General features: G+C 40.2%; 1 protein-coding gene across 6 annotated transcripts in view; it reads left to right on the top strand.

Moving 5' to 3' along the window:
* The window catches only part of SUPT3H (SPT3 homolog, SAGA and STAGA complex component), a gene marked incomplete at its 5' end in the record, with an annotated part of 301,070 nt that overhangs the window by 210,985 nt on the left and 63,741 nt on the right, over positions 1-26,344 (top strand). For 4 of the 6 annotated variants that reach the window (XM_080997474.1, XM_080997476.1, XM_080997477.1 and 1 more), the window contains one exon: positions 19,224-21,402. In XM_080997474.1, the coding sequence (XP_080853600.1) occupies positions 19,224-19,265 (42 nt within the window). In that variant the 3' untranslated portion in view covers positions 19,266-21,402. Of the gene's footprint in view, positions 1-19,223; positions 21,403-26,344 lie in introns of those variants that run through there. The other 2 variants (XM_080997472.1, XM_080997473.1) reach the window with 2 other exon arrangements.

Consider the following 26,344-nt stretch of genomic DNA (forward strand, 5'->3'; position numbering starts at 1 on the left):
TTCATCAGCGGGACTTCCGGGTTAGCGCCATCGGCAATGGCGGAGTTCCTCTGACCGAGAGGAACCCGCTCCGTGAAAATCGGGTCTTGCCGCTGCGGCGAAGGCGGAGACCCTCTAAAAATCCCAGGCGGAGGAAGCCTGGGAACGTGGGATTCGGCTGACACCAGGAGCGCCTCCCCTACTCGCAGGGAAACCTTTTCGGGGATCCAAATGCGACGTGGGGTGAGTGGCGAGGTGTTTTCAATCAACTGCTACTTTTACGGAGTGAAGCCGCACAGCCGTTGCTGACTTTTTCCTGTGGACAATTGGACTTTAAACAAGTACCCGTGAGTAGAACGGAAAATTGGATTAAGAAACATTTTAATTTGGCACTGAAGTGGGAAGGCTCTAAACAGGAAGTCCGCCTCCCGTTTTTGTAAATAAATTGAAGCAAAAACTTTGTAAGCTAAAGTCTAGAAAGTCGTATATAAAGGTCTAAATTTCCTTCAGTCATTACCACCAAAATCCCTCTTGGAAGCAGGAGAAAAGGGGGGGAATTTTTGACTGTTTAAGCCTGCAGGAGAGAGAGTAAAGAAAGATAAATTTCCGGACTTCCGGGGTGGCGCCATCGGCAATGGCGGACTCCCTCCGAACTGGAGGGACCAGCTCCGCATGAAACGGGTCTTTTCCGCTGCGGCGAAGCGGGGACCCTTCTGGAAATCACAGGCGGATGAAGCCTGTGACCGTGGGACTCGGCGGGCACCCTTAGCGCCCCCCCCAACCCGCAAAGGAACCCACAAACGGGCTCCGAAACGAAGAGGGGGAAGTGGCGCGGTGCTGTGAGTCAATCGCTTTTTCTGCGGAGCGAAGCCGCATAGCCGTTGCCGGAGAGCGCTGCCTTTTTCCTAGGACAATTTGGCATTTAAAATAACCAACCGTGAGTACTGGAACATTGAATATTTGGACTTTAAATAAGAACTGGCGAAATAGAAAGGAATTTGTACTTAAAAAATTACCCTAATTTGGTACTGAAACGGGAAGGTTTAAACAGGAAGTCAGCCTTCCGTTTCCCTGTAGCCAGAACAAAGCAAAGACAACGCAAACTAGAGCCTTAAAAATCACTCTTAAAGGATTGACTTTCATCATTTAAAATCGCTGAACCCCCCTTCGGTAGCAGGAGAAGAAGGGGGATCTTTTTTGAGCTGTTTAAACCTGCAGAAGTGAATCTAAAGCAAAGTAATTTTCCACCGTCCTGATCCTGGAGCGGGGTGTCAGAATTGACGTTTGAAGCTCACTGACCAGAAACAAATGTCTTTGACAGATAGTTAAAAGAAGAGAAACATAGTGACTCCATTGCTCCCTTTCGCATCTTAAAAGAACAAATATGGACAAAATATCTTAAAAAAGAAACTTGGTTGCTATTGTTTTTAAGAGAAAGAACAACCAGAAGTTTTTCCCCCTAGAGGGGAACTGTGAAATTGTAACTAATCCCTGGGAGCTTGCAGCTGTCACTGATTACAACCGTGGGAAAGGGTTTGTGACCTTGCAGGACAATGTCTGCAGAAGCACTGTTGGGTGCTTTCTGCAAAATAAATGCCCTATTGGATCAGTTAAGCCAGAAGACGGATTTGATGACGAATGCGGCCAGAAACTTTGAACAGTAGTGGGAAACTATATGGAGCCCACCCAGGAACTAAAACAGGAGCGTGCCATGACAGAACAGCTGAGAGAAGAGGATTCTGCTGAATCTTGGGCGCCAGAGACGGAAGGAGCTGCGGCCCAGCAGGAATATAAATTTTTGGATTTGACAAATGAACTTGGAAAAGGCCAGACTTGGAAAGATAAAATTTGGTTTGGTTTGGTTTGGAAATGGGGGGTTGGATAGACCCCCCTATACAGGGAGATTTGGACTTTTTGAGTCTGGAAAGGGGCCGTCAGATGTCTGGAGCAGTGGGGGCTCTCAACTTTGAAGGGAATCTGGAACATGTTTTTAAATACTACATCGAGTCTAGTCTGGACTATGGAAAAGGGACTGTTTTGTTGAAAAGGGTCAAAAACATTACCAAGCTGGAAATAAAAGGAAAATATGAAGAAGAGCTGCGGAAGGGACATGGAAGAGACTTGAGGGCCTCGGATATAAGATTGCCAGGTTAATGTGCTAGATTAATAGGACAAAAAGGACTGACAAAACCCGGGACCAGGAGGAAGGGACGCTGGATGAAGATTGGATTGCTTAATTTTCTATTTTTATCATTAGGACTGTTTTACAAAATTGATGAATGTTAGGAAAATGTTGAAATGAAATTATTTGACTCTTATAAAAATGTCTAAAGAATTAGGTAAGAATGTTATGGTTAGGAGAAGTTGGTAAAAATTAAGATTTAAGTTCTAAACTTTTTTATATATAAGATAAGATGAAAATAGATTAAGGTAATGTGAGGACAGAATATTATGAATTATGGGAAGGATTACTGTGATTATTATAAATCAGGATACAGGAAAAGGGAGGAGGAGGAGGTCAAGGAAAGAAGGTATTGAAAGTGGAGAATTGGAGAATGATGGTGTGGTTTTTTGGGGGGGGGGTTTTGGTCTTGTTTCTTTCTTTTGTGTAATTTTAAAAAAATTCTCAATAAATATTTTTTTTTTTAAAAAAGAAAGATAAATTTCCACCGTCTCAAACCTGGGAACGGGGTGTCAGAGACAGAAATTTATGGGGAAGTTCATCGACTATGAATGGAACGTCTTTTGACAGATAGTAAAAAAAGAGAAACAAATTCACTCCAATGTTGCTTCTTGCATTCAAAAGAAACAAAATATTTGAAAAATGAAAGTAATTTTCTTTTGTTGGTCCTGCTTTTAAAAGATGGATACAAATAGAAATTGTCTCCTCTAGAGGGAGCCTGTTAATTTGTTGCCGGAGTCGATCTGGGGATTTCACAGCTGTAAGATTAGGCTCGTGAGACCAGACTCTGACATTGAATAAAAATGTGTTTAGAAGAAGTTTTGATGCTTGCTTTTTGCAAGACAAGCGCTTTGCTGGAGCAGATGCATGAGAAGATGGATTTGATGACTGTTGCAGTTAAAAACTTTGGACAAATGGCAAATACCCATATAGAAATCATTCAGGAACCAGCACAGGAACTTGTTTTGACAGGGCAAGCGCAAGTGCAGAAGATAATGGAGGAGGTTTGAAGGAAAGCATTGCTTTTGCACATGACCATGGCATGATGGGAAGCATTGCTTCTGCACATAACTGTGGCATGATGGGAAGTCTTGCTTCTAAGCTTTGTTTTGCTCACGCTTCACAAACCGTGCTGATGCCAAGACATTCCATCATCACCCTGGTACGTTCTGTTCACCTTGAGTTCACACCATATCAATCTGTACTTACCCCTCCTTGTACATTCCTTTTTCGTACCACTCTGGTACGGGCAGTCCGAAACCATGCCTGTGTAAACTCCGCGTTCCTTTTCCGAACCTTTAACCTGTCTATGATTAATGTCTTATATGCAATAATTAATGTCTTACATGCAACCCTTGCTTTGTACTTATGTTAACCAATCAGCAACAAGCACACACGTGGCAAACGCAGTAATATTCAATAAAAGGGACTCTCCGAGGCTTGCTCGGACACGCCTCCCGTATGACACCTACCTGCTCGTCTGTCGTTCATTTTCAACCCAACAGAGGTTGCTGTTGAACCTCAAGTAACACAAATGGAGAGATCCGAGGCCTTGCAGGAGCACAAGCCGCTGTTCTTGAAGTTTGAATCTGGAGTGGACCGGGGGGGTCTGGAGTTGTGAGGGCTCTTGATTTGGGAAGGACTTTGAAACATGCTTTTAAATACTTCCTGGATTACAGTGTTGACTGTGGGGAATGGGACTGTGGGGAATGGGCTGATCTGCTGAGGGGAGATGGAGATGGAAATATTTTTGGATTGGAGTCCTCCCGAGACCTACCCACCAATGAGAAAGGAAAGAAATTAAGAAAAAGATCAACAAAAGACAAAGTAAAGTGCAGGTATAAACAAGAAGAAGATCTGCAGAAGGGACATGGAAAAGACTTAAGAGCCTCGGACATAAGATCACCAGGTTGATGGACTAGATGGAATGGACAAGAAGGACTGACAAAACCCGAGACCAGGAAGAAGAGACGTTGGATGAAGATTGGAAGAAAGTTTTTTAAAAAATTTATTTTGAGAATTAGTGTAAAATTAACGAGTATTAGGAAAATTGTTGGAATGAAACTATTTGGCTTTAGTAGAAATGATATAAGGAGTTATGTACAAATAAGTATTAAGTTTTAAGTTTTAAGGTTGTTTTTTATGGTAAGATAAGGTTAAATAAATTAAGGTAAATTGAATGACAGAATATAGTGAAAGATGGAAAGGATTTGTTGAGTTAATTAAAATGTTAGATCGTTAAGATAAATTATATAAAAAAATTGAGAAAGATGGAAAGAATTTGCTGAAACAATTAATTAAATTAGAATACAAAAAGGGAGGTGTGAGGAGGTCGATGAAATAAGTAAATGAAAGATAAAGATATGGAACATTGGATGTGTGTTTTAATGTTATTGGTTTTTGTTGTTGCTGCTGTATTGTTGTATTGTTTTTTGTGCTTTTCTTTTTATGTATTGTAATGTATGTTTTGTCAATTTTTTGTTGTTTACTTTTTCCCTTTTTTTCTATAATTCTTAAACTTTTAATAAATATCATTTAAAAAAAAAAGTCTTCATCAGCGAATAGAATCATAGAGTTGGAAGAGACCACAAGGGCCATCGAGTCCAACCCCCTGCCAATAATTATTTCATTGAATAATTATCAATGAAAAATTTTCATACTAATGGGAATCTTGCTAGTGGATCAGTGCTCACTGGATAGCAGCTCACTGATCAGCAGCTCCACTTATCCAGTGAGCACTGATCCGCTAGCAAGATTCCCACTAGTATGAAAAATTTTCATTGATAATTATAGGACGTCTTTCTTTGAGAGATGGCTTGGCATTCCTCGCCATTCATTGACTTGTTTGACTCCTCATTTGACTCCTATATATACAACAACTTACAGTCACTTGTATATTTTGTGAGATGTACTATATGATATATACATTATTTTGAAGTGGCATATTGGTATATTTTGAATGACATTGTAATTAATTATATATCCACTACCAGTTATTAGCCAGCATGTTGTGTTTGCATTTGTGTTGCCCTGATTGTGCCAGGCAAGCCTCCCTGGGGGGAGCATTCCACAAATGGGGAGCTATTGCAGAAAAGGCCCATTCTCATGTTGCCACCCTCCAGACCTCTCATGGACCCTCCTTTTATTCTGTGTCCTGTATTCAAGATGGTGGTGTGATAAAAGTGACTTTAAGATGCAGAACTGCAGAGAGAGAGAGAGAGAATGAGAATAAATCAGGATTGGGGAACAGTTTTGTTTTTGCTTTTTGCTTCAACTTATCAGGAATGTAGAAACAGTTGTAAAGCATTTAAGGGTTGGGTAGGGGGAGAAAAGAGGTGTTAATTGTGTGCCATCTAAAGGAAACCCCCAATAAGACCATTACGTATGAGGTTTAACATTTCCCAGCTACATCACTGCTCTAGAACATAAGATCTAGTATTAACAACATCATTCAGTGTTGCTTTTCACATGTCAAATAAAAATGCCACCAATATTCTCAGAATGAGAAAGTTTAATCTTCTATATAACATTCCTTGCATTTTAGATTGATTGCAATTTCCCCCCACTTTGGGATTAAAGTAGCAAATTCAACATCAGATGAAACATTATATTGAATCCTTTCCCAACTGAAGCTGAAAATAAATTCAGTAAGATGACTGTTATTTCCTTTTGGATTAGATCCTCTCACCAAAGGCATCCTGAGCATCAAGCGTACTATTACTGCGCTTAGATGAATAATGGTTTGGCAGTGCTGCTTAGGGGTTTGCTTGCTGGTTACAGCATTATCCTTGTGGGCAGAACACCCGTGTTCCACAGCAGAGGAAGATGATGGAATGTCGAGAAGGATTAGGTGCCTTGCAGAAAAGCAAACAAAACAGGCCGTTGCAGATTTGCATCCTGGTGCAATTGAGGAAAAGGATAGTTGCAATTAAAATATTTTTCCGTAGTTTTAACATATGTATTGAGCTGAAATGCCTTTTTCCTACAGCTATTCATATGAAAAGTTTGCTGGTAGATCGCCCTTATCTTATAGCGGAATTTATCAGTTTGCATACTTAGCTGTTAAATTAACTAGGTCATCACCTTGGCCTTTAAATAACCACAGCAAAAATTAAGGAAAGCAGTGCTGTGCACTGATAGTCCTAGCAAAAGTTTATTTCACTGTACCATACATCCAGCATTACCCAGCCCCACTCAGAGCCGTTATTTTCTAAATGTAATTTATAATGACTTTCATTTTCGTCAGTGTTTGTTGCTTTCCTGCTTCTTGTTAGCTGAAATTAGGCTGACATGTTCTCCACTGAATGGCCAGAGCTAAAGCCACCCTCTCTCTGTTTCTGAAATACAATTAAATTTGAAATGATATAGTACAAGAAGTTAGATGTTGAAAACAGAGGTGAAAAAAACAGAACATCATGAAATGTCAAGCCACATTTTTGCAGGACTCTTTTTACTATATTTCCATAAATACTGAGGGAATTATGTTGCATATACTTGAAACTGTTTATTTTCATATTTGGCTTGATTTTCTAGCATTGAGAAAACCATGTCTAATGATCTTGAGCATTCTTGAAGAAAAAACCCCTTATATTTTACATAATGGTTTGCATGTGTGAGTTCCCTCTGGCAGGAACACTATAATTAGCTTGTCGTCTTCCTGAGAGGAGACTATCTGTCTTAAAGATACAGTGGTTAGTCTTGCCTGCTGGAATATTGCGATTCTATTTAAAAGCCAGAGAGCAAGAAAAGCATCCTTTTTTCACTGATTGGTTGCTTTACATTGTGACTTGCTTTTGTCTGTTTTTTAAACTTAATCCTTTTTCACATTCATCTTTATTCTCTTTCTGTTTCTGTGGCTTCCACAGAACCAAAGAACGACTGAGTACTAACAGTTTTCTTTCTTTCTCATTCAGGGCAAAAAGATCTTGGTTTCTTGAGATTAATAACGTAGCTTCATCTGAACTTGTAACTGTTTGAGCAGGCATTCAGAAATACAAAGTATAATAAAAAGGTTCTACATGAATCATAAAGTAGCAGATACATCTAAGACTCACTTTCCTAGTGGACTGTCCATACTCTTCCCCAGAGAGTAAAAAATGTGGAACCTAATTTACTTGCATGTCTTTTGCTGTGGCTATTGAAAGTCTTGCTTCCCAGCAGTTACTGGGAATGATCAAATCCTTTCTGATTCTGTAAGCGCTGTGGCACCAATCCTGGCTCAGTTGCACTGGCTACCAATTAGTTTCTGGGTTCAATTAAAAGTGCTGGTTTTGACCAATAAAGCCTTAAACAGCTCAGGACCATAGTACCTCCATAATTGCCTCTCCCCGCATGAACCAGCTCAGGCCCTGCAATCCTAGTCTGTGGCCCTTCTCCACATGTCGCATCCACAGGAGGTGGCAACCCAAGAACAAGCCTTTTCAGTGGTGACTCCCACTTGCTGAGAGGCTCCCCTGGTGCAATCTTGGTCTACTGTTAGGAACAAGGCAAAAACATTCCTTTTGGCCCTTAGTTTGGAAGGCTTTTAAGTATTCATGGCCTCTTTTAATGGGTCAGGATCTGCTAGAACTCTCTTTTATTTGTATAGATGTGTTTTGTGAGTGTATTTATTGTAATTGGTTTTAGAATTTGTGTTTGTAAGCCACTTTGAATAATTTTTATAAGTAAAGCAATTAATAAAGAATATCATTGTTGGAATCTTGAGAGACAATGGGGTGTGTTTCTGGGGGTGAGGTCAAACTGCTGGAGAATCACAGCACCCGCTGTGGCTGCAGAGGCTGGTAACTCACATTATTTTTGTTGTGTTAGCAGCACCAAAGTGCACTGTCCGAGATGGAAGCCTGGGCAGTGGGGGGGAGGGATCCTGGGCTGCCCAGACAACAAGACCACAACATAACAATGCTCACCACCACAACAACAACAACAGCAGCAGCAGCAGCAGCAGCAATAAGGGAACCCCAAATTCTTCCCTGAAAACAGTTAGTTTTTACATAGTCTAAATTGTAAGGAAGTGGTTTTAGGGTGGAACATTGTACAACTGTAGCTTTCCAATGTGTTTCATGCAGAATACAGTATAATTTTTCTAAGAAGTTGATGATGATGATGTCCTTCATAATTTGTATAGTTCCTAAGAGAAGATAAAATCTGAGTTAGAAAATGTGAAATTCAGTAATCTTAAATATGATATTGATCTGTGAATACCGGAAATTTAATGTAACCTTTCAGTATTCCACTGTAGTTCTCATTCACAGGTATTTGATTTATAAGTTGTAGATTTTCCATTTCCTTTAGCTTTTGCAATTTCCCATTGTAACTTTTTTTTCAGGCAGGAGTGTTTATGTTTTTTGAAATGTTTTATTTGGAAAAAAACTACATTGTATATTTTGTGGGAAATATATATGGTGTGGGTGGGTGTATGTATATGTGTGGGTGTGGTGTGGGTGGGTGTAACTGTGCCATGAGAATGGTCATGCAGGCAGTGTCCTGGTAGATTGAGCCCCTGAAGTTCAATGCTCTAGCAATGGCTGTACAGTGGTACCTCGGGTTAAGTACTTAATTCGTTCCGGAGGTCTGTACTTAACCTGAAACTGTTCTTAACCTGAAGCACCACATTAGCTAACGGGGCCTCCTGCTGCCGCCACGCCGCCGGAGCACGGTTTCTGTTCTCATCCTGAAGCAAAGTTCTTAACCTGAAGCACTGTCTCTGGGTTAGCGGAGTCTGTAACCTGAAGCGTATGTAACCCGAGGTCCCACTGTAGCTGTTTGGGTGGTCTTCTCACTTAGTGCACTAACCTTGTAGGACTCTAATACCAAAAGAGTAAAGAAGGAGTCACAGAGGAGGCAAAGGGAGGGGAAACTGAAGAGCCCAGTGCTCGCCATGGGGGCCGGGTCCTAGGGGCACCCACAAAATTCCCAATGAGGGGGCTGGGCACCCACAAATTTTGGCAGTGGGCATTGTGGGGACGTGTGTCTGACATCAGCATGCCCAGTGCTGTGTGGAAGACAGTTGTATGCAGCAAAAACAAATGTGTCATGTTTTGTCTAAAAATGTTTTAATAATGTCTGCTAGTATTATACACTCTTTCTGACCCCATATCAGACCCCATATCTCAGTTCTAGGAACTTCTTGTCTTAATCATATTAATAACCATGTGAAGTTAAGTGAAATAGGAATTCTAAGCTGTCCATAGTAGAACTGGTCATGTCTTTTAACATTCAGAGAACGTTTTTAGCAACTTTCTCCCAGGGTCTTGTAAATGATCTGAAAAAGTGTTTTTCTTCTGCTCTTGAGCTCGCCCTGGTTCTAAAAGAACATCTTAAATATAGCATGTTCAGGTTCAAAATCCAAGTCTACATACACATTCTCAAAAAAGACACCCTTTTTGCCATTTCAGTTTGTTTAGGAGCACAGCTTGTGATTTTTATATTTTTATTTTTTAAGATTTGGCTCTAAGGAAAAGGCTATGCTGAGCATTTTCTTCCTTGCTAAGCTATGGAGAATTGGCGAGTCCTAAGCTGCGCAATATTAGCAGAGGCTGCTGTCGTGACCAGTTAGGCTATCTCTGGATACAGTCTACCATGTAAGAACAATGGAGAGTGGCAGAATGGCGTTGTGCTCTGCATATGGAAAGCATCTGCTGTTGGCATAGGATCTCCTCATAAATAAATGACGGCTGTTTTCGTAGTCACTTTAAAGTGTGTAATACAGGTCCAATGTATCAACTTGAGCTTGCAGAAATGTTGATTATCACCAGATTCTAGACATGGGCTACTCAAAGAAATGCCAAAATAATTGTTTCAGCCAGACAGACTTTAGTGCTTTGTACTGTGCAGGGGCAAATTTAATGCAAGCAAAACTGGGAGAGTCTATGGTAGTTAAAACTTTTCCAAAGCTAAAAGGAAACAAAACAATCCCTTACCATTTTATTGTGAACCTTTCAGCTGCAGTCCTCTGAGAGCTTCTCAGATTGAAACCAGAAGTGCAACCTGAAAATTAATATCAATTACTGAAAACAAAATGCCACATCAGTAATGTTAAAAGTCTGTTTTAAAACCCACAAACCCAAGGTAATTCAGAGCTACTGTAGGGCTAAAAATATGAGCTTGACATTCAAGAGTTACCACAAACTGCTTTGCAATCAAAAGCCAACAAGCAAAAAGGGAGCTGCAGTTTGGCCGAGATCGGTGCTGTTGTAGTGGCGATGCTTTGTTCTGTGGTCCTGAACACACCAAGACCTCGTATTTCAGCTCGCGACAGCAGGATTCGTAGAAGGGTTGAGAGTGACGTATGTTACAAAACATACATGGAATATGTGATTTTCATTTAGTTCTGCAATATGCTTCTTTAAATCCTTGTGCTTGTGATTCATCACATTCTGTTATTATATTAACAGAAGTGCTCATTTTGGAATTTAATGTATTTGACAATATGTTGACTGCACTGTCTTGATGGTTTTTGCTTTATTTTGCTTCCTAGTATCAAGTGTGCAAAAAACACATGCTTACTGAGTTTGTTGTTTTAACCCATTCTTGCATCCTATCGCCGCTCATCACATTTCAGCACATGTTCACCTGGCAGAGGTGAGGGGTGGGGTCTCTTTCCTCTATTCTGGGAGTAAAAATGACAAGACCATTTTGAATGTGGGCACATATGTGCCTCCCACACACACTTCATAGAATCATAGAGTTGGAAGAGACCACAAGGGCCATCGAGTCCAACCCCCTGCCAAGCAGGAAACACCATCAGAGCACTCCTGACATATGGTTGTCAAGCCTCTGCTTAAAGACCTCCAAAGAAGGAGACTCCACCACACTCCTTGGCAGCAAATTCCACTGTCAAACAGCTCTTACTGTCAGGAAGTTCTTCCTAATGTTTAGGTGGAATCTTCTTTCTTGTAGTTTGGATCCATTGCTCCGTGTCCGCTTCTCTGGAGCAGCAGAAAACAACCTTTCTCCCTCCTCTATGTGACATCCTTTTATATATTGGAACATGGCTATCATATCACCCCTTAACCTCCTCTTCTCCAGGCTAAACATGCCCAGCTCCCTTAGCCGTTCCTCATAAGGCATCGTTTCCAGGCCTTTGACCATTTTGGTTGCCCTCCTCTGGACCCGTTCCAGTTTGTCAGTGTCCTTCTTGAACTGTGGTGCCCAGAACTGGACACAGTACTCCAGGTGAGGTCTGACCAGAGCAGAATACAGTGGCACTATTACTTCCCTTGATCTAGATGCTATACTCCTATTGATGCAGCCCAGAACTGCATTGGCTTTTTTAGCTGCCGCGTCACACTGTTGGCTCATGTCAAGTTTGTGGTCAACCAAGACTCCTAGATCCTTTTCACATGTACTGCTCTCAAGCCAGGTGTCCCCCATCTTGTATTTGTGTCTCTCATTTTTTTTGCCCAAGTGCAATACTTTACATTTCTCCCTGTTAAAATTCATCTTGTTTGTTTTGGCCCAGTTCTCTAATCTGTCAAGGTCGTTTTGAAGTGTGATCCTGTCCTCTGGGGTGTTAGCCACCCCTCCCAGTTTGGTGTCATCTGCAAATTTGATCAGGATGCCCTTGAGTCCATCATCCAAGTCGTTGATAAAGATGTTGAATAAGACTGGGCCCAGGACAGAACCCTGTGGCACCCCACTAGTCACTCTTCTCCAGGATGAAGAGGAACCATTGATGAGCACCCTTTGGGTTCGGTCAGTCAGCCAGTTACAAATCCACTGAGTGGTAGCATAGTCAAGACCGCATTTTACCAGCTTCTTTACAAGAATATCATGGGGCACCTTGTCAAATGCCTTGCTGAAATCAAGGTAGGCTACATCCACTGCGTTCCCTTCATCTAACAGGCTTGTAATTCTGTCAAAAAACGAGATCAGGTTAGTCTGACATGACTTATTTTTCAGAAATCCATGCTGACTATTGGTGATCACAGCATTCCTTTCTAGGTGCTCACAGACTGTTTGCTTAATGATCTGCTCCAGAATCTTCCCTGGTATTGATGTCAGACTGACTGGGCGGTAATTATTTGGGTCCTCTCTTTTCCCCTTTTTGAAAATAGGGACAACATTTGCCCTCCTCCAGTCTGCCGGGACTTCGCCTGTTCTCCAGGAATTCTCAAAGATGACTGCCAGTGGTTCTGAGATCACACCTGCCAGTTCTTTTAATACTCTTGGATGCAGTTCATCTGGCCCTGGAGACTTGAATACATCTAAACTAGCCAAGTATTCTTGTACTATCTCCTTAGTTATTCTGGGCTGTGTTTCCTTTGCTGAATCATTTGCTCCAAATTCTTCTGGTCGGGCATTGTTTTCTTTATCGGAGAAGACTGAGGCAAAGAAGGCATTGAGGAGTTCAGCCCTTTCTGTGTCCCCTGTTTGCATTTCACCATCTTCTCCTCTGAGTGACCCCACTGTTTCTTTGTTCTTCCTTTTGCTACGAACATACCCATAAAAGCCTTTTTTGTTGCTTTTAACCTCTCTAGCAAGCCTGAGTTCATTCTGTGCTTTAGCTTTTCTGACTTTGTGTCTACACGTGCTGGCTATTTGTTTGAATTCCTCTTTGGTGGTTTTCCCCCTTTTCCATTTTTTGTACACATCCTTTTTTAATCTTAACTCAGTTAAAAGTTCTTTAGATAGCCACCCTGGCTTCTTTAGGCACCTTCCATGTTTCCGTCTCATTGGTATTATCTGAAGTTGTGCTTTTACTATCTCCCTCTTAACAAACTCCCAGCCATCATGAACTCCCTTTCCTTTTAGTATTACTGTCCATGGGATCTCACCCAGCACTTCCCTAAGTTTTATGAAGTCGGCTTTCTTAAAGTCAAGAAATTGAGTCCTAGTATGCTTGGCTGCTCCTTTCCACTGTATACTAAATTTCAGAAGAGCATGATCACTCGTGCATAATGATCCTTCCACTTCTACCCCACTAACCACTAACTAATCAACATTGGTTAGGACCAGATCTAAAATGGCTGTTCCTCTTGTTGCTTCTCCCACTTTCTGGACAATGAAGTTGTCTGCAAGGCCAGTGAGGAATCTGTTTGACCTTATGCTCTTGGCTGAGTTTGACATCCAACAAATATCCGGGTAATTGAAGTCCCCCATTACTACTATCTCCCTTCCTTTTGCATGCTTGGCCATCTGTTCCAGGAAGGCATCATCTATGTCCTCCGTTTGGCTTGGGGATCTATAGTAAACTCCCACAATGAGGTCACTGTTATTCTTCTCTCCCTTAATTTTGACCCAAATGCTCTCACTTTGGCTTTGAGGTTCTAAATCTTGGATCTCTTCACAGGTATACACATCCCTGACATATAACGCCACTCCTCCTCCTTTCTTGTCTGGTCTGTTTCTCTGAAATAGATTGTATCCCTCCATTATTACATTCCAACCGTGGGACTTATCCCACCAGGTTTCAGTGATGCCTATTATGTCATATTCAATCAGAGTGGTTAAAATAGCTCCTAACGCTCACTGCATAAAGAATGGGGTGGATTGAATAAATTAGCAGAATCACAAAAGGAAACCACTCTAGGAAATAGTTTACACTTCATAATCACTGAAATACTCCAGCAAATGTGTCAATCTGTGCTAAATAAATATATTTGTTTATAGACATGTTCTGTATTAGCTTCCACTCTTGCCCAGGACTTTGCCAAACAAAATCCCACTAGAAGTAGGATGTTCGCACCCGAGTAGGAGTTTCTTGGATAAATATTTTTTCTATATTGAGACCAAAACCACTTCTACAAATTTTAGACTTTGATTGAAATAGTATATTTCTTTTGGTTTTTATTTCTTCCCATCTCCGCCACTGGCAACCCCTGGTGCATTACCTTAACTCCTCTTACCTCCCACTGCTCTGGTGAACAAGAGCTTCAGTGGAAACTGAGCACATGGGGCATTAATGAGCCCTGAGCAGTAAAAGAACGAGACACACCCAAAGACTCTGCCAATCAAGGGCCACGGGGCCCAAGAAAAGCTTAGTACTGGATGAGTTATTTCTCCGACAAACAAGGTTTAGCAAATGTGAAGGAAAAAAGTAGATGCAATAATGTGGACACACCTTTCATAGAACATACATGAGATAGGAAATTATATGTGTTTGCTTCAATATATAGGTGTTTATCCAGTCATAATATTAAAAAGAGGAATCTTTGCCTGAGTAGCCAGTAGCTGCAGCATCTAATGGAATATATCTATTTTTCTCCAAACTTTTTTCAGTTGCTTACATGAAAATTCCACTCCTGTCTGGAGTCCAGTAGCTGCCTATTTCAACATCCACTTCAGTAATCCTGGTATCTAGCCATAAGAAACAATGGGGAGAAATGGCCTAATGCAAATAATAATTATACGACATGCTATATTTTGAAAGCATTAAACAAACATTCGCCTTGTAATCCATTGAAACACTCTTGGGAAGTAATAGTATTCCTATTTTAAAGACAGGAAAACTGAAACGCCATAAAGGGTGAATGGTCTTTTGGAGGCCACACAGCAAGTAATGCAGCCCAGTTAATATTAAATCCCATCATCTTCTGGCTCTTTCAAACCCCCCCCCCCACCCAGCTCAGCTTTCTGAACCACACTGTTGCTCTTCCAAGCAGTTTGCCTTAAAATACTCAACAGAGTCTGTCAGGAATAACAATAATCTAGGACACAGACTCATTTGTCTGGCCAGAGCAGAAAACTCCAAGTAAATGTTTGTAAGCTAAATGAAACTTGTTGTATGCAGCCCTATTTAGTGCAGGGTCTAATCCGGCCACTACATACTGTACTAATAATCTTCAGTAATACTCTGTGGGAGGTCTTAATGTTAGTAGGCTACATGTTTTTAGGCTCTGCCCTGATCCTTAAACAAAATCCAACTTTACAGTTAGCGTTCTTTCTCTGCTTCTCTCCCTTAGGGCTTCCAGCCTAACTTTATTTCCAGAACTTCTCTTACTCTGAAAAAATAAGTCTATTAAAGTTTGTGGCAGTGATGGGAAGAACTTTGCATAAGTATGTTTGTTTTGCAAAAGTGACTGCCAAGTATTGTTTTAGTTTCATTTTTTTAAGCTTCCCTCACCATTGTTTACAGTAGCCTCTGAGAAACTTACAATGATAGTCCACTCCATACCAATTTTCTTCTTTCTCCTTTTGGCAAACGTTTATGGACTATTCCCACACCTCAAGTTTTTACTGGAGTAGATGCCTTCATTCTTTCACCTTCTTTTCTTTCTTCTTCATGATGATATCAGACAAATTCCAGGAAGTGGGAACAGCAATTTGTTAAAGGCTTTTTGATGCAGTGTCATAAAAGGGAATTGAAGAACGACTAGGAAGCAAAATTATGCTATGCTTGCCTTAAGAGTCAATACAATATCAGTGGGGTGACGCAGATCATTTAGATAAACAAATAATGAGAATGTCATTAATTGTTACAGAGAAATGAATATGAGTATGATGAAGGTATTCTGTGATTGTGCATATCCCTATTAGGTAACATGTCCCCTTGTGTTGACTCTTCTGATATTAATTCCCAATCCTAGTGGTATGTTTGCAATCAGAATATAATAGGTTAGATCCACTTTGAGATGACTCCCAAATCTACACTCACTTGCACTTGATCTGCTTCCATGTGCATTGAAAGCAAATATGAAATCTAAACAATTTGTGACCCATCAAGGTGAATGTAGCCCACCACCATGCGGAGAAAGGCAGAAGCAACCCGGTGGCTTTTGAGTTCTCTGGTGGGCCATCAGCCATGGCTCAGCCTGGGGCACAAGTTGTACAGACCTGACGGGTGCTACCAGCTATTGCTAGGTTAAGCCCAGCCTCCTTTTACTGCTGTGAAAGTGTTTGCTACTTATGAATGAAGAGGACCTGCTTGGGCAGAATTGTTGGAGGTGGGGTTTGCAAGCCTGCCCCTCCCCACTGTAAGCCAGCGTAGGCTCATGAATAAGGCTTGCATGAATAAGGTGATATTATTTATTTAATAAAATTTTATTTCATATAATTTATATACTGTTTGATAAAACCTCATTGATTAGGAGAGAAGGCAAGAAATAGATCCCAGCAAATGTTGACTTTGACCTCCTCCTCTTCTCACTTGTGTGTTCTTTGTCACACCTGCTCATGTTTAAAGTCCAGAAGTGATCTGTTGTTCAGTGGTGGTTGCACACTGCCCAGGTCATTACATTTCTATTAAAGTTGATTGTTGCTGAGTAAATGTGTGGTTCGCAACTACTGAAGCTGTAACTGACTGAGATGCACAGTAAAACAGAATGGCTTTGAGGCCTTCTTCCAAGCATGTTCAGCTCCTCTGTTGGCTAGCAAGGCCAATGTTACACCTTAATATATGCTATTGTTGTACGGTGTATTTTGGGTCTATGGGCCACAATAAAGCTGTGTATGTGGTTTTAAAGGGGGCGTAGGGTAGACTGGATTCTTTATGACCTGAATCCAACTTGTGTTTGTGTGGCTGCCAAAATCTCATCCCCCAAACTGTGGAGAATTCAACTGTTTAACTTTAATCTGAATCCAAGTTTATTCTCAGGTTCATTTATCTCAATATAGGCTGCACAGTAGCTTTAAAGGTTTTATTTGTGTGTTAAAGGTTGTTGCTGTGGTTATAAAACTGTTTAAATTTCAAGGTCAAGAAGGAAAATACGTTATTTTGCATGAAATTTGTGATGTGAACTCCAATAGCTTGGGCAGGCTGCAAAGCTATGACATCTTTGGACTTGTGGTTCTTGTGGTATATTGGATCTCTTTTAGTCATTTAAGGTCTGGCCTGTGTTTGACTATTTCATTCTCAGCTCTTAATTTTTATGACATTGTCTTGCTATTTACTTCAAAAAATGCTCTTATGTTCAAGCTTATATTATTTGCCATGTAGTGATTAATTAATACACTTACAACAGAATTCTGTAGGGCTTATTCCGAGGTAAGTGTGCATAGAATTTCAGTTTTAAAAAGTGAATACTGAAGGTTCACACATGCATTCTCTACCCATCCTTGGAAAATAATAGAAAATGTGCCCTACACATATAATAAGATTTAAAAAGATACAAAAAATGAATATCAACAACAGCAACAACAAAAAAACCATTGGTTGGCATTCGTCTGTCTCAGGAGACAATGGAAGAGTGTTCCTTCAGGGGTTGGAGAGTTACAGTGCCTGTTGTGACTGTAGAGACCAATAACCCCAACAGTCCCTCCTAAATCATATCCCAGCCCAAGATTCTGTTCAGCAGCCTCAGCTTTTGTAGCTGGAGTCAGTCCAGGCAGGGCCATCCCAGGCCAGGTAGAAAAAAACCAACAAGGCAGGCAGCAGGTCTTCCAGGACTCACAGTCAATATTCAAAACCCTTTGGTGCTCTCACCCCAAGGAGACTTTCCTAGTGGCCACAATGTTGAGTTTGCACCAGCCAAAACCTTTATTTTATTATCCCAGCTGCTTTGCAATAGCTATTTTGTCATTGGATTATCATTGTGTGCTTTTATATTTTGTTACATTTTTATATTTCAGTAAATGCCCTGAAAACATTTTTGAAGGGTGATATACAAATCCACTAAATAAATAAATACATTTTAAAAAACAAACAAACCCTGAGCCTTCCATCCCCTCATCATTAGTGACTCAGGCCACTTGTTTCAGTCTGGAGATCAGAACAGAGAAATGCAGAAATCCCACCTACTTCCAGAGTGGTCGACCCTTGTCTTCCTTGGCTGATGTGTTCAAGAGCGTATGGACAGGTTGTCTTGGAAGAGGCAGGTGCCTCTCAGAGAGGGAGGACCCAGCAGCATTTATGCTAAAGAACTCTGTAGAGCTCTGTTTTGTCCCTTGTTATTCAAGATCTATGAAAAGCTGCGCAGATGTGCCACTGGGGTAAAGATTCATCAAGATTCATTCTGTTCAGGTGAATCAGTGAATGTTTTAAATCAGTGTGCAGAATCAGTAAAGAATTGAATGGAGGCTCATAAATGGAAGCTAAGTCCTACTGTTGGTTGGCAGGCTGTTTGACGTGGAAGTGGTAGTCAACCAGTATTGGCTGGTGTTGCACTGCCCTTAGAGCTCAATGGCTGTCTTTGGTTGGGACTGCCTCCAAAAAGTGCTTTGAAACTTCACTTGGTCCAAAATGTTGTAAACTGGGACTCACAGTGGGGAACATGTTTCACCTTTGCTCAAAGACCTTCATTGCCTTCCAGATTGTTTCTGAGCACAATTCAAAGTGATGGCTTTAACCTGCAAAGCCACCAAAGGTCAGGGACCAAATGAGCCAGTCTGTCAACTAAAACGATCATCTCTGTTTGTGTTGCCTTTAGAGCTAGCTGCTGCATAAAAGGTGGCCACCAACGTATTTGAGATGGTGATTAAATTGTGTACTTCCTTCCTCTAGCAAATCCAGTCAACTCTTTCGGTAGCTTTAAGCCAGCAGATAGTCTGTCCCATTTCCCCAACCTTTTAACATCAAATGACTTTTTGATCTGCTCATTTGATTTTTATCCAACTTTTTTTAACCATTGTTGACGCTTTTGTATGTTTTTAATTGGTTTTGTAAGCTGCCTTAGAGGACCTTGTTGAAAGTTGGTGTAGAAATCTTTAAATATACCAGTCTTCAACATACAGCTTATCTATTTTGAGTGTGAACAATATTAAAAATATGAAAACCAAGGTGGATGGATTTGAATCTAGGAGACTAGGATTAGTTCCCATGAAGTCTCTGTCAAGGAGACTCTCCTGGAGTGAAGAGATTGCATGGATTTATAAAGGACAGAAAAACTACAATAATAGTCGTTTTGACCTCCATGTATTGGGTAATTAACAAAACAGGATGTCATATTTTTGCACATGTCCTGGAATAGTATCACTAACCACTTGTGAACCACACTGAGCTTTTAATAGAAAAAGTGGTTGCTTAATGCTTCCTCACCAGAAATATTGTGGAAGCATTCTAATGCTTGCTGTTAGATTGCAGCCAGAATGGTCTACAAAACAGGAAGAAAGCCTTGCTCTGCTCTCTGCCTCTTTTCCTTGTTTAAGTTGATGTGATAATTCATTACAGATTTTCTTTCTTTGACAGAGCGCCTACCGCAGAAATGGGATGACTTTTCTTGCTTGCTAATATGGATGTGGCTACAGCAACAGGAAAGACCATGTTATATTAAGGTGATTCCCCCTCCCCGCATGACACCCTTCGCGGGGGGGGGGGTAAATAAATAAAAGTTCCAGCCAGCATGTGTCTACTGGTGAGTGGGCTGGTTTGTTGTGACTATCAACTGGCTGACTGTCTCTTTTTTCAGCCCCCACCCATTGTTACTCTTCTTTCCTAAATGGAACATTTAGGCAATTAATGGCAGGATGTTTGGGCTATTGTGTAGGTGGATGAGAATGCAGTATCCCTTTTGTTAATTTTAGTTCATCACTATATATCCTTTTACATAGCAGGGCAAAAAGAACCCACATATGGTTTATTTTTTGTCCATTAAACGGCAACTGATCTTTTCTTTCCTTCTTGCCAGGAAAAGGTTTTTTTAGGGGTGTCAGTTAAAGTATTGGGGGGGGCAGAAACTCCTAGTAATTAAGCATTCAGTGTCCATTGAAAACTGGGGTACTGTAGCAGTTATGTCCATGAGCTGTGAGCCAGGAAGTCCTTACTGTGACCTTTAAGCTGAGCTAAGAACTCACCAATCTTAGCTTCCATCTGTGATCATTATAATAATACTGGTTTACCTTGTTTGTTTTTTTGAAAAACAGTCTTTTCCAAACTGTGAGAGAACTGCTATTGTAGCATGACAAAATTATTATTAAATAAATAAAGCCTCCTGCGAGGCCAAACCACACACCCACTATGGATGTCCTTAGGCGAAAGTAGTTATGGTGCAGCACTGTATCAGGTGTAATTGAAGCATTTATCATCATTCCTGGGGCAGAAATGCTGCCTAGTTTTCCACCATCAGAGAAGGCAGCCCATTATGTCTCTAAGGTGAGGCTCCTTCAATCAGGACACACACTCAGAGTAGTGAGTCATGCATAGACACAGGGAGTGGACTCCTTGAAAAGCAGGTAATTGCTCTGTCACACTTTGAGAACACATTTTCAGTTGCAAGAGTGAAATGTGCATACAGTTTTAATACAGAATAATGGGGGGGGGGGACTATGCTTCTATTCTTAGCATCATTGCTAAGAAGAGGATAATGGAAGTTCTTCAGACACTTGAGGGAAAGCTTGCACAACCTAGTAGAATGATTTTAGTGACTTCGTATTCCAGTGGGGACTGCCTCCTTCTTCTCATCAAGCTATGGAATGCAGATTGCCAGGGAACATGTGGAGCTTCCCATGCACACTCCATGTTAAAGAGCTCAAAACGATGTGCCAGGGACACTTTGGTGTGTGCCATTTCTGCTTAAAAAAATAAATGTTTAGAGGTACTCTCATTTTCCTACTTGTATTGAAATACTGCCCCTCAATGAGGCCAAATTTAGATTCACAAAATGTTTAGGGGTATGCGTACCCCTGCCTCCCCCCTGAAAAAAGCAGTGCCTAGGACCATGGCAGGGGTCAAATGGAAGGCTTTTCTAGTTGAGGTAAACAAGGCCAAATCACAGTGACCTTCAAAAATCAATATTAAGATTTAAGGTTTCCTAAGGAATGACATTGCTGAAAGCAATCAATCTTACTAGGCTTACTTTGCCTCATATGTCCCATTCGTGTTTTCAGTATTTTTTTCAGTGAAATGTATTAAGCTCTATGTCTATTGAGCAGCAAGTGTGTTAGAGCCAACTAAATGGAATTCATGAGTTCACTATCTGCTAATTTGTCTGTACATTCATACAGTAAATCTGTGGTCTTCATGACAACTATAGCAGAACATAGTACAAATTCTGGAGCGAGATCTGAACGTGAAAATTGTTCTGGTTATCGTTTTGGATGGGAAGCGCATTGAATGTTTCACTTAAACTCTCCAATATCAACCCCTTGGCAAGCGCTGCTGCTGCAGCAAACTTAATCAAAGGACTGAGAAAGATTGCAAACAGAGGACATTCACAATCAACTAAAGGAATGATTTATTATATATACCAAGCTTATCACTGGACAGTTTTCAAAACTGGGTATTCTTGTGAATTGTTGCAGTTGATACAGTATTCTACTGTACGAACTGGCAGAGTTGTAATTTTAAAAAAATCCATGTCATTTTCCTGGAACTAATCTGCATGTTAAAGAACTAAAAATAATATGTACAATAAAGAAGAAGAAACATTTCTGATGTTCCGTCTATGCTTGCTGAAATGTGTGATTAAACTTTTCTTTTTATCATGATTTCTTATTTTTCTTGGCGTCCATAATGATGGAAAATTATATGCTTGCTGTAAACATCCAGACTATTTAAAAGGACACCAGCATTTATTGTATTTGGTTTCGATCTGCAGGCATATAAGCAAATGAAAACATTTTGGGCCAAGAATACTGGAATAAAAATTCCTTCTGTAGCTGTATCTTTCCCAGATTTTACATTTGTTTTTTAAAAAATGCATCAGCAGAAAAAGCACTGGCATGTCTTTCTTACTGGTACACTTACAACCCCAGAGAATGAAAAATCAACATATATTTCTCTTAGAAATATGACAGATCATGTTTTTGTTGGTCTGCTGTATATTTGTCTGTCTTGAACAGTCTGACAGGCAATTATTTATAAAATCTAGGTTTGTTCAAGAAACCCATATAATAACCTTTCTCTTCTCCAAGAAGCAAAAATTATAAGGAAGCCAAGAAGCAAGAATTATAAGGAAAACAAGCTACACTTTGTCTCACTTTCTTGGACCAGCCTGTATATATTCGCATAATGGGTGAATACAGCATTCTTTCAAGTTTTTCCTTTTCCTATACTTCCTGATATTCCTATTCTTTTGATCACATCCTAAGCTTCATTTAGGGTGAAGGTGCTATTCACAGTCATGAGATAAGCTTTGAGGTGATGTTGCTCACCCTACTTTGTAATAATCAGTCACATTCCAGCCTATTTAGGTGCAGTCCAGCCCACTGAGCTCAGCCAATAGAATATGCCAAAGGCTGTGTTGAAATCTGTTCAGAAGGAATAAACAGCAGAACCAAGTCTTCAAGAAGGACGTTGTGTTCAAAAAAAGCAATGCAAAATAATTCACTGAGGATCAAGTATCCTATATTATTGGCTTGTGCTTATATACTTGGTTTGTAGATGACATTGATTCCTTATTGTAGATGCACATAGTAGTATGGAGAGGCATTGTTACTCAGTGCAACCTTATTCATCTCAACTCAGAAGTTAAGCCTGTTGAATTCAATGGCATCTGCACCCAAGTACAATAAATGTGGTTCAGTGATTGAATGTATAATCCCCTGCATCAGTGTACTGTCGGAGAATGCACAGAGTGGGACTTGCTTGTTAGGAAGCCTGCAACCTTCAGAATGAGCCTAGAGATAAGGTGGGATGTGAAGAAATGTGAGTATCATTTAAAAGCTTCCAGATGATTTGCTGCATAAGGCATGAAAGTTGCATGTTTGAAGCAAGTGGGATCCAAACATGCTTAGGTGAAGCTGTTATTCATTAGTGTGTCACGACTTCAGGTAACTTAAAAGAGTTTTATTAGAAGAGAAGCTGCTCCGGGTTCTAAAGAGATCTTCCCTTTAATGGTGTGACGTGTAGCTTGCTAGTTTTCTTCCTGTTGCCTTCATTTCGGTCAGCCAGCCAGTTTATGTTGCTTCCTAGGAGGCTCTCGGGCTTACATGGTTTGGAAGCGGTAGAGTGTGCTTTGGGGGTCAAAGCGGGATTGTTGTGGAAAAAAATCTTTTCTGGCATTTTTCAGAATGGGACCAAATTTGCATTAAAACTGCCGTCAGCCATGTGCTGTTCTCATAAAATATTTTACCGTTTCCTGTCTAGCTCATGTGGAATGTTTCATAGTACATAAACACTTCCACAGATAATTTAAGGATAAATAGATAGTGACATTTGTCACAGGTCTAGCCCCAAGTTGAAGACTATTCTATTACAGTTCATTGGCTGAGTGAATCTTCTTTGGTTTTGGTTTTAGTCTAGGGACCAGGTTAGGCTTTTAAAGCGCCAACTGTACATCTGTACAGAGCAGCAGTTCAGTTAGGGAAATTTGGTGGCATGCATTAAATCCTTGACTTTTCAGAGGGCAACAAGCCAACATTATGCAACAAAACCATCCCTGGAGGAATTGAACGTACATTTGGTGGCTTAAGTAAGGCCAGATGGCTTTAAAACCAGTAAAAGGGTAGCTATTCTAATATAACTTTTATGGTCCCTTAAGATAATGACACTCTAAAAAATCCCATATATCATGGAAGGACAAGAATCAGATACTTGAACTTCCATAAATCATTGATGGAAGCAATAGAAACAACCCTTTAAAAGACAGAGTACCATGTATTACGTTGAAATCTTCATATCTTATTCCCAGGAATGATATTAATTACAGGGGAGCATCAGTTGTCTTTTCTCTATAACTGGGAGAAAAGTACAGAGATTTCTCTGTGTTGCTAGCAATAAAAGATATAGGATGACCAAAACTAGAAATATAGAGGAAAAATATAGCTATAAACTATACAGGTATGTTTTGGTTTTGCCATATATAATATCTTACAATGGTCATGGGGGAAACTATCTTAAATGGTAGTGCTGTGTATGTGCAAACACTGACTCCAAACATTTTTTCTTAACACTGCCGATTTACAAAACACATCAGACGAAAAACATCATACCCTTTGGTTCAGGAGAGTTACTTGAAGTGGGTCTGTGCTTAATGGAGATCTCTCAAGATGCCCAAGCAGTACCAGTTATAATCTGTTGAGAAGAGATAGGCCAACTTTTGAGATGTAACCAAATCAGCAACCTCTTAATGAAAAAGTAGTACAAAAATGTTATTAGGAAATATTCCCAAGTCAAGGCCCCAAGCTACCAGGCAAGGCAATCTGGTTCAACACCAGAACTACTGTATTACCCAATAAGAAACTGATGAGAGAGGACATGAAGCCTTCTCTTCCTGTTCTCATTTTCTCTGTGCCATGTAACTGACTGTGGAAGATGTATCTAAGCAAGCTCCAAGCTTAGAGCATGTGCTTGAAGCTTTTTTTTTTTTTTTTGTATTTTATACCCAAGAGGTATCTTGCTGCTGCTTGGATAAATGCATGAATTGGACCTTTGGAACATTGTGTAAGTAAAGCATCTTAAACTTACTTAACAGTCTCTGGGCTGTTCATTGTAAGTTGGGTAGAAGAGAGGAGCACTGTTTGCAAGCTGACTAAATGGGATAAAAGAGTCTAACAACTTAATTTTTAACACTATACTGCTGCTTGACTTTTGTATCTTTAAACTCTGCTACCGGGGGCTCTCTCCGGCTGGAGAGTGAATTTAGCCCAGCATTTTGAATCCTGGCACCTAGCCAGTTCTTTTATTATTTACCTCCCACAAGTGGGTCACAGGGATTCAAATTTTCCTCCCCCACATTTCACATTGCCTATGGCCATGTAGATAGGATGGTCACCTCTGTAGATAGGATGGTCACCTCTCCCTGACATCTCAGTGATATTTTGGAGGTTAAAAAAAAACCTCCCACAAAACAAAACAGAGAGAGAGAAAGAGAGAGAGAGAGAGAGAGAGAGAGAGAGAGAGAGAGAGAGAGAAGCAGCAGCAGCAGACATTTTCCCTCTTCTGCCTTTCTTTTCCTATTTACTGTGGCAGCCCTCTCAGTCTGGCACTGGCCATTGGGAGAAAGGCAGGAGAAAGCAGTTTCCATCCAGGAGACTCAGTTTGCTAAATTGGATGTTCTCATAGCTTGTCCTAGTGAAATTATTAATTATAATTTGAACTTTCATTTTAAGAAACTGAAGGGACCACTCCCTGCAATATTCTAGAATTTGTAATATCATGTAAGTGGCAAAAGGAGAATTTGAATAGTGGGCATTTTTTAAAGTTTATTTCTTAAAACCTGGTAAATCTTCTGTGCTAACTTTCATAGTGAAGAGACCAAATATCTTGGTTTATTACAAAGGTTTATAGCCTTATAATGACATAAGTGTTCTAAGTTTGTAACACCTATGGGTGTCAAAGACTGAGGAAATCCTTTATTTGAACTCTGGAGACCTGCCCACCAACTCAGAACTTTCTGTCTCGCCCCCCACCCTGCCACTCAAATGCTGGCAATTGTCTGTATTTAAATTCTGGCCATGCTGTTGCTGCTGATTCTGGCAGGGAGTTTTCCTAGCATTTCCTACAGGAGTGCAAATAATTTTTTGAGAGGAGAACACCTGGGTAGATAACATCTCAAAGCAAATTTCTTCCAGTGACTGGGGATGCCTACAGAATAGAGAACATACTTTATATTCCAGTAGAATCACAGCCAAGACATACAAATATGGTGCAGTTTTGGCAAACTCATCATGAGTTTCCTTTTACGCAGGCAGTATTTTTAATTGTGTCCTAAGCTTATGGATCCAAATAATACATATGCAGTTTGAAAGAAGTTGAGAATTATATGCTGTAGAATTAGATGGTTAGAGGTGAAAAGGTATTAAGGAGCTTACAAAAATGTATTTTAAAACACATTCTAATTATTTGAAAAGCAAAGTATCAACTTTAAATAATTTCCTGGTTTGTGCAGGGAGGGCAATAGTTAGTATTTTTATGATACTTGTATATTGAGCAGAGGGAGGGGGAAGTTGTCAAAGCTGGATGCTGAATAAATACCTCACTGCTTGCTGAAATTATATTGAATTTTATTATACATGGATTGTGCACTTGGCTGCCATTTGCTTCCTCCAGACTCCCAAAGGTAAGTCTGTTGTGCCCTCTGGGGGTTCTCTGCTGCTCCAACTTAGAACTCAATTTCATTTATTATTTTTTTGCTTATCATAAAATATTGCTACATTTTTTCTGCTTTGGGCTTGATGAACAAAGAAATTTATTGCCTTCTTTACATCAGGAAGTCTAGGTTTTCCTGACATTTTATTACTTTGAATATTAGAAACATTTCAATCCCAGACAATAAATATTACATGATTATTCTTTCCAAATGGATAGGCTATTCCTCCCCTCTCCTCCATGCCCCTGCTCCAGGTTTTACTATGCAACACAATATTGCCAAGCAACACCCAAAAATTATATAGACACTTGAGATTTTTGATATTAAATTGATCTTGAAA

Source organism: Podarcis pityusensis (genome assembly GCF_964106645.2).
Source record: "Podarcis pityusensis genome assembly, chromosome: 3".
Lineage (NCBI taxonomy): Eukaryota > Metazoa > Chordata > Lepidosauria > Squamata > Lacertidae > Podarcis > Podarcis pityusensis.